Source organism: Lipotes vexillifer, unplaced genomic scaffold (genome assembly GCF_000442215.2).
Source record: "Lipotes vexillifer unplaced genomic scaffold, Lipotes_vexillifer_v1.1 scaffold251, whole genome shotgun sequence".
Classification (NCBI taxonomy): Eukaryota; Metazoa; Chordata; class Mammalia; order Artiodactyla; family Lipotidae; genus Lipotes; species Lipotes vexillifer.
This window is the reverse complement of record NW_006770868.1, coordinates 3167772-3174694: the sequence shown is the minus strand read 5'-3', so window position 1 is coordinate 3174694 and position 6923 is coordinate 3167772. Positions and strand designations below refer to the sequence as shown.

Below are 6923 nucleotides of genomic sequence, written 5' to 3'. Positions count from 1 at the left end.
TCCGCCGTGTTCTGCCAGATGCGATGCAGGAATGCCTGGAGGAGAGAAGCAGGGAGAGGTGAGCGTCCACGCCTCCAGTCCCCCGGAGGTGGCCCAAAAAAAGGGTTACCAGTTCAAATGCCAACTAGGCCCTGGGAGGCACCACAGTCCGGGGACGTGGGCAGGAAATAAGCAACAACCTACTCTGCCCTTCAGCCAACATGTGTTTATGGAGCATCTACTCCACCAGGCTCTGCAGAGACCAACACAAATCCTGCCCTCATGAGCTGCACTCACACCTGCTTCATCACCTGCAGGACCCTCTCAGACTACAATTCATTTTCCTTTTTTTTTCCTCTTGCTTAAAAACTTAACTTCTAAATAATAACCATCCACATGGCTCAAAAATCAAAAATATAAAAAGTCAAAACTATGAAAAGTCTCCTATACCACAGGCCCCATCCATCCAGTCCTTCCCATACCCCATGGGAACCACAGCTCCTAGTGGCTTATGTATCATTCCAAATAAACATACACAGGTTGATCAAAGAGTACAAAGCTCCAGTTATTGGATGAGTAAGTTCTGGGGATCTAACGTACAGCATAGTGATTATGGTTAATTATACTCTTATATACTTAAAGTCGCACTATGGTGGTAATCATTTAGCAATATATAAATGTACTAAAGCAAGCTGTACACCTTAAACTTACACAGTGTTACATGTCAATTGTATCTCGATAAAGCTGGGGAAAAAAACACAAATATATTTATGTATATACACACACACACATTCTTATTTTCCCCTTTTTACACACCAAGAGATAGCAGCATACACAGGATGCACTGCACCTGCTTTTTCCACTTAGAGATCTCTCCATATCATTACATGGGGAGCACCCTCATTCTCTTTTCATGGCTGCCCAGGATCCTACTGTATGGACAGACCACAGTCATTCTGCCACTTTTTTCAAGGTCTTGGAACAGAGAAATCATTTCCCTCCTCTGTGATGTGACAGACGATAAAGGCGGGGCCTGGCAGGGACTGTGGGGAACAGGCAAGCTCACATCCATCGAAGTGGGGTGGCTACTCGTCCCCGCCAAGTGCGGCCAGGTGGGAGGGCAGCAGGCCCAGTATCACCAGATGTTCCGGGTTTGGGTTTTTTTTTTTTATTTCCCAAGAGAAACCAGAAATTAGGATTTTTTTTTAAAGCAAAGTCTCCCAGCTTTTAAATGGTGGCAAAAGAGCCATCTGTTTTTGTGAGGAACTAGGTTTTAGGGGTCAGGCATGAAAGTGGAGGGACCAGAGTGGAGGGGTGCAGCCCCTCCACTGATGAGCAACGACAGCGGCCTGGCACTGGTATGGGTGGGACAGAGCAGGCAGAGGACAAGCCACTGAGAGATCCCGTGGACAGGCCGGGGAAACAGAACAGACATGGGAGTGGGGAGGAGGACATGGGAGCATCGGAGGGAGACTGAGGCCAGCCCCGCTGACAGCGAACTCTGCCGGGGGTGCCCCGACTCAAGGGCTTGTCCCCAGGTTGACCACATGGAGTCCCCTGCGAAAATGACTTCACGGTCCACTGGCCACGACGAGGCATGGTGGCCTGTCAGTCCCCTTCCCTGCCATGGGTGGTTAGAGCAAAGGGGAAATCTCTGAGTGGGGGGAGGTGGAAGGGACAACCCAGGATGGAGGGAAGCAGGGGCACGCCAGCAGAGAGGAGGTGGCTGGATCCTTTCCCATCATGAGAAGGGACATCCATGGATGTTATGGGGAGCCGGCCACCTGCAGACTCTGCTTTCCTAGGACGACGTGCACTGACACTCCACATGGCAGGTCACAGAGAGGAAAGTCAGGGACACACAGCAAAGTGGCCCTGCCTCTCTGTCCATACTCACCACAGCGTGTTCTCGACCAGTCCCTGCAGCCCAAGTGTATATCCCCAGCCTGGACTTAGGTGGGTTTCTGACAACTCGACAACTCCACCTGGATGTCCAAGGGGCATCTCAAATTAACACATCCAAAACCTAGTTCCTGAACTTCCCTCCAAACCGACACACCACCAAGCCCTTCCCAGCCTGAGGAATGGCACCTCTGCCTTCCAAGTGCTCCAGCCAAATCCCCCCACCCTGTGTCGTCCTCGACCGCCCTTTCTCTGACACTCCATTTCCATCCATCAGCAAACGCTATCAGCTTCACCTTCAACATGTATTAAACATTGAACCCACTTCTCCCCACCTCCTCAGCCACCCACCTGGTCCAAGCCACCAACACCCCCTGCCTGGACTAATGCAATCACCTCATCCCTATTCCTTTCTCCACACACACAACCAGAGGGACCCTTATAAATATGTAAATCAGATCCTACCAATCCATGGCTTGAAACTCTCCATGGCTACTCAATACACTTAAAAAAAAAAAAAAAAAATCCACATCTTTCCACAGCTACAGGTCCCCATGACCTGTACTAGTTAATCTCTTTGAACTCACCTTCCAGCATTCCACCCCCACCCCACACCTCAATAATCTTCAGCCACATCTTCAACCCCTCTATTCCTTCCACCTGCCAGGCACATCCCTACCTCAGGACCTTTGCACATGCTGTTCTTACCTGCAAGGATATTCTCTCACAGCTCTGTCCTGAGCCAGCTTTTTCTCATTCATCAGACCTTAGCTCAAATGTCATCTCCTCCAGGATGCCCTCCTTGTCTTCATGCACTTATCACCTTCTCATCTTGCATTAAGAGCCCATTTGTCAGATAAAAAGACTAAGATTAAGCAGTCTACACCAGTGCCTAAGGGAAATACCAAAATAAGAAGGGAGCATGGCAGGAATGAAACATTTATCCCAATCCAACAATAGAGGCCAGGTTTGGAGACTAATGATTTGGGTTTAAACTGCATTCCTCCTCCTTAGTGTGGTGTGACCTCAGGAAAGTGCATTAGCCTCTCTGAGTCTCAGTTTACTCTTCGCAAATACGTAGATCATAGCAATACTGTCGTCCTACCTTTCAGAACGTACTAGGATAAAGTGAATGGGAGCTCCATGAAGGCAGGGTCTGCTTCCCAGCTGTACCCCCAGGGCCTAGACTAGTGCCTGGAACACAGTAAGCCCTCACAAATCAAAGGAAGGATAAAATTTGCCTGACACAGTGCCCAACACATGGCAGGAACCTCAACTCGGGCTACTTGCAAGTCTGATGATCTTTCTCTTTAAAGGACAACGGGTAGAGGGGTCAGGAGACAGGAGTTCCTAGAGGATGTTTTAACAGGGCCTGTGATACTGCTGGGAAGTCCAGCCTCCAGCCTCCTCAGACAGGAGAGCGACAAAGGCAGCCTCACCCAGCAGCGCCAGGGAGAGCAGGAAGCTGGGAGCGCAACTCGGCTGGCCTAGATCACAGCTTCCTGTCCCACTTTCTCCACAAGAGCACGGCCACCACTATTGTGCTGGGACAATGCGAGGCTCGGGCCACCCACAGAGGAGCCGCAAACAGGCTGGTGTGATGGGCATAATGGGCAGCTCGTGACCCAGAAAGAATGGGCAGGCAGGGGCTCTGGGCCCAGCCCCCGTGCTGCCCACGGCATGACTGGCTTTTCCAGGAGGCGCCAATGCCCTCTGTGCAGGCAGGATGGTGAAAGGGACCCTCCGGGGTGACTCCGCGTCCAAACCTTGACAGCTTTGAAACACTGGGCCAAAAGCAGCTCTCGTCTTGGAAACCTCCCTTAGAGACAAGCCCGTTCTCAGGGTTTCCAGGGCTGCCTGAAACTCTCCTCTGGCCTTGGAATCTTTGCCCGTATGCGTATGCCGTGTCCATGCCACACCCCTGCCTGGGCCACTTCCCTGCATCTGGCCAAGTCCGCCCCTTCTCTTTATAATGATGATGAAATACATCAAGGAGCCAGAAAAGGACAGAGGAAAATTTAACAAACACCCACAAACGCATCGCTACCCAGTTTCAGCAAATCTTACTAGCAGTATCTCAAATTTGCTTTAAACCATTTTCAAAAAGAAATTCATCAAGTCTGGAGGAGGTGAAGACAGGGAAGGGCCACGAGGAAGCACTCAGGACGGGGGCTGGAAATATTCTGCTTCTTGATCTGAGTGGCAGTTACACAGGCAAATGCATATGCAAAGCCTAATCAGTGTGCACCTAAGATCAGTGCACTTTACCCATGTACCTTGCGAATGTTAAACCTCAATGGAGACACAGGAAGAAAGGCACAGGAAGAAAAAGCTACCTGTGCACCTGCCCATCCTGCAAGGCACCCACTGCTCTGGATATGTGGTCCTCACTCCCACACATGCCTTCGCCCGCTTACCAGGCACGTGTGAATTGACGAGCAATGAAGAACACCATTCCGCGTGCTTACGACATTTTTATAAATGACGTCCTTTCAGCAACTTCCTTTTCTCACTCAACATCACATCTTCCACCTTTACCCACATCAACACGTGCACTTGGCAATGCCTGGCGCCCAAACCCCACCCACATCCCTTGGTTCTTAGCCCCGGGGTGCGCCCCAGCACCACTTCAGCCACCAGCACCCGCGTCTCTTGGCGTGAGGACCCTCTCTCACATGCAGAGCAGGCTGCAAAGACAGCCGAGGACTGAGGCACGTGAGGGCCTGCTTCCCCGAGGGCCCCAGGGGCCCGCACTGGTCACCTGCTTGATGACACACCTTTCTCAGCTGCCTTCCCTTCCCTGCCTCACTCCCCAACTCTGCTATTGGTGCTTCCTGGGGTGAACTCCCAAGGAAACTGCTCGCCCTTGAATCAGTCTCAGGACCTGTTTCCGGGGAGCCCCACACTAAGACCTCAAGTTGTCCATTTCATTGCTGAGCAGATGTAAGTAACCACTATCAGCCTGCAGATGTTTAAGTTGTTTCAAATGTTCTCTCTATAAATGATGCTATGATGAAGGGGCCCACTGGGGCTCAGGTGCTCAAGATCCTCTAGGCCCACCTAAATCTCCTGAGCACAGGTGTGCAAGTTCCTCCAAGTGTACACCTAGGTATGGTGTACCTAGGTATGGAATGGTTGGCCGTAGAGACATGTTCAACTTGACTAGTTAATGACAAATGGCTCTCCAACGTGACTGGACCAACCTACACTCCAACCAGCTGCGGATGAGAGTTCCCACCATTCCATACCCAGAACAAGACCCACATGCTTTCTTTAATTCATGCAACAAACATTTGCTGAGACCTGCAAAGTCCCGACATGAGTTCATTGCAACCCCTATGATCAGCTTTCAGGGTAGCTATTTTGGTCCCATTCTATAGATGGGAAAAACTAAGGCTCATAAGTGAAGTAACCTAACAGAAGTCACGCAGCCAGAAACCAAGAGAGCCGAACCTGAGCCCAGGACTCTCTGGTTCCTGCTTGCTGCTTGGGAGGAGGGGACCAGACAGGCTGCTCATAGAGCTCCTAACCCAAGTGCCTTCATGGTCCCCAGAGCTCTGAGCTGAACAGGAAGACACAGCATAATTGATTAGTGATGTCTGCCACGGCCATAGGAAGGAGAAGAGTAGCAGGGTTGTGCGTTTGCCATGTCCAGCGAGCTCCAACTTGACTGAGAAACCCAGAGGGTGAGAGACACAGGTCTGAGTTCAGACAAAAAGTTGGTGATAAGCCACAGTTCAGAACCAGGTCTCCTGATGCCAGGCCAGTCTTGTCCCTGCCCCCCTTAGCCTTAGAGCAGTGGTCCTTGACCAGGGGGGGTGATTTTATCCCCCAGAAGAGACGTGACAATGTCTGAAGACATTTCTAGTTGTCACAATTGGGGATGTGGGTGCTGCTGGCGTCTCAAGGGTAGAGGACAAGGATACTGCTAAATATCCTACAATGCCCAGGACGGCCTCCACGAAGATGTATCTGGCCCCAAACGTCAATAGTGCCAATGCAGAGAAACCCTTGCCTTAGAAGTGGCTCTTACTAAAACCTAGGAAACAATCCGCTCCCTTCTACAGTCGACAAGATCCTGTAGGATAAGGGCCCTTCCCACCCCACTCAGGCTTACTCTTTCAGGTGCAGCCGTTCTGGCTCCTTTTTGTTTCCTGAACACACCGACCCTGTCCTCCCGCCCAGACCTTTGCCGTTGCAGCTCTCTGCCTATAAAGCCACCGCTGCAAGATGTTCAACTGGCAGGGGAGCCCCATCGTCAAGGAGGTCTCCCTCTCGTACTCCGTATAAAGGAGGGTCTCGCCTCACTCCTCACAGCCGTCTGAACCCTGTTACCCTTCACAGAATTCATCACTATTGGCAGTGCTCTTATCAACTAAGTTTTGTATATATCTGATTGTTCGGTAACATCTTCCCCAGAGAGTGTGCACCCTCTCACAGTGGAAGATGGTTTCGTTCACTGCTGTCCCCTTGCATCCAGAACACTGTCTGACACACAGTAGGTGCTCAAGAAACATGTGGAGGAAAGGTGGGAGAGAGGGAGAAAAACTGAGGAAGGAGCCCCAGAATAGGCTCCAGAAGTAACAGGTACAGAATTGAAAAGTATATTAATAGTATTAATAATAATAACAGATTTTTTAGCAATTTTATCATACCTTACACCTTTGGACCTTATTATGTGACAGGTGCTACTCTAAGTGTTTTACTCCTCAAACGATCCTAGGAGGTAGGTACTATTATTACTGTGCCCATTTTACAAGGAAGGGAACTGAAGCCCAGTGTAGTGAAGAGATTACCCGAAGCCATACAGCTAGTAGTAGCAGAGCTGGGCCTCAAACCCAGGCAGTCTGGCCTGAGGATGAGTCTCCAATCCATTTCCAACATGCATCCGCCGTGAGTAACTGTACACAACAAACCACATAAGCATAAGACAGGTAGCAGCTGCCCTTTGGGATGCCCCTGGGGAGGCTCCATCTGTCTGGAACCTGTAGCCACAGCCTTGGGAGGATAATTCTCTCCCTGGAGATAAAAAGGAGGGAAAG

General features: G+C 50.5%; 1 protein-coding gene across 1 annotated transcript in view; it reads right to left on the bottom strand.

Moving 5' to 3' along the window:
• PREX1 (phosphatidylinositol-3,4,5-trisphosphate dependent Rac exchange factor 1) overlaps window positions 1–6923 on the bottom strand; it is a 202532-nt gene that overhangs the window by 118165 nt on the left and 77444 nt on the right. The window contains 2 exon segments of the mRNA XM_007446399.1: window positions 1–3; window positions 6–35. The exon segment at window positions 1–3 is cut by the window's left edge and continues 54 nt beyond it. Coding sequence (XP_007446461.1) covers window positions 1–3; window positions 6–35 — 33 coding nt within the window.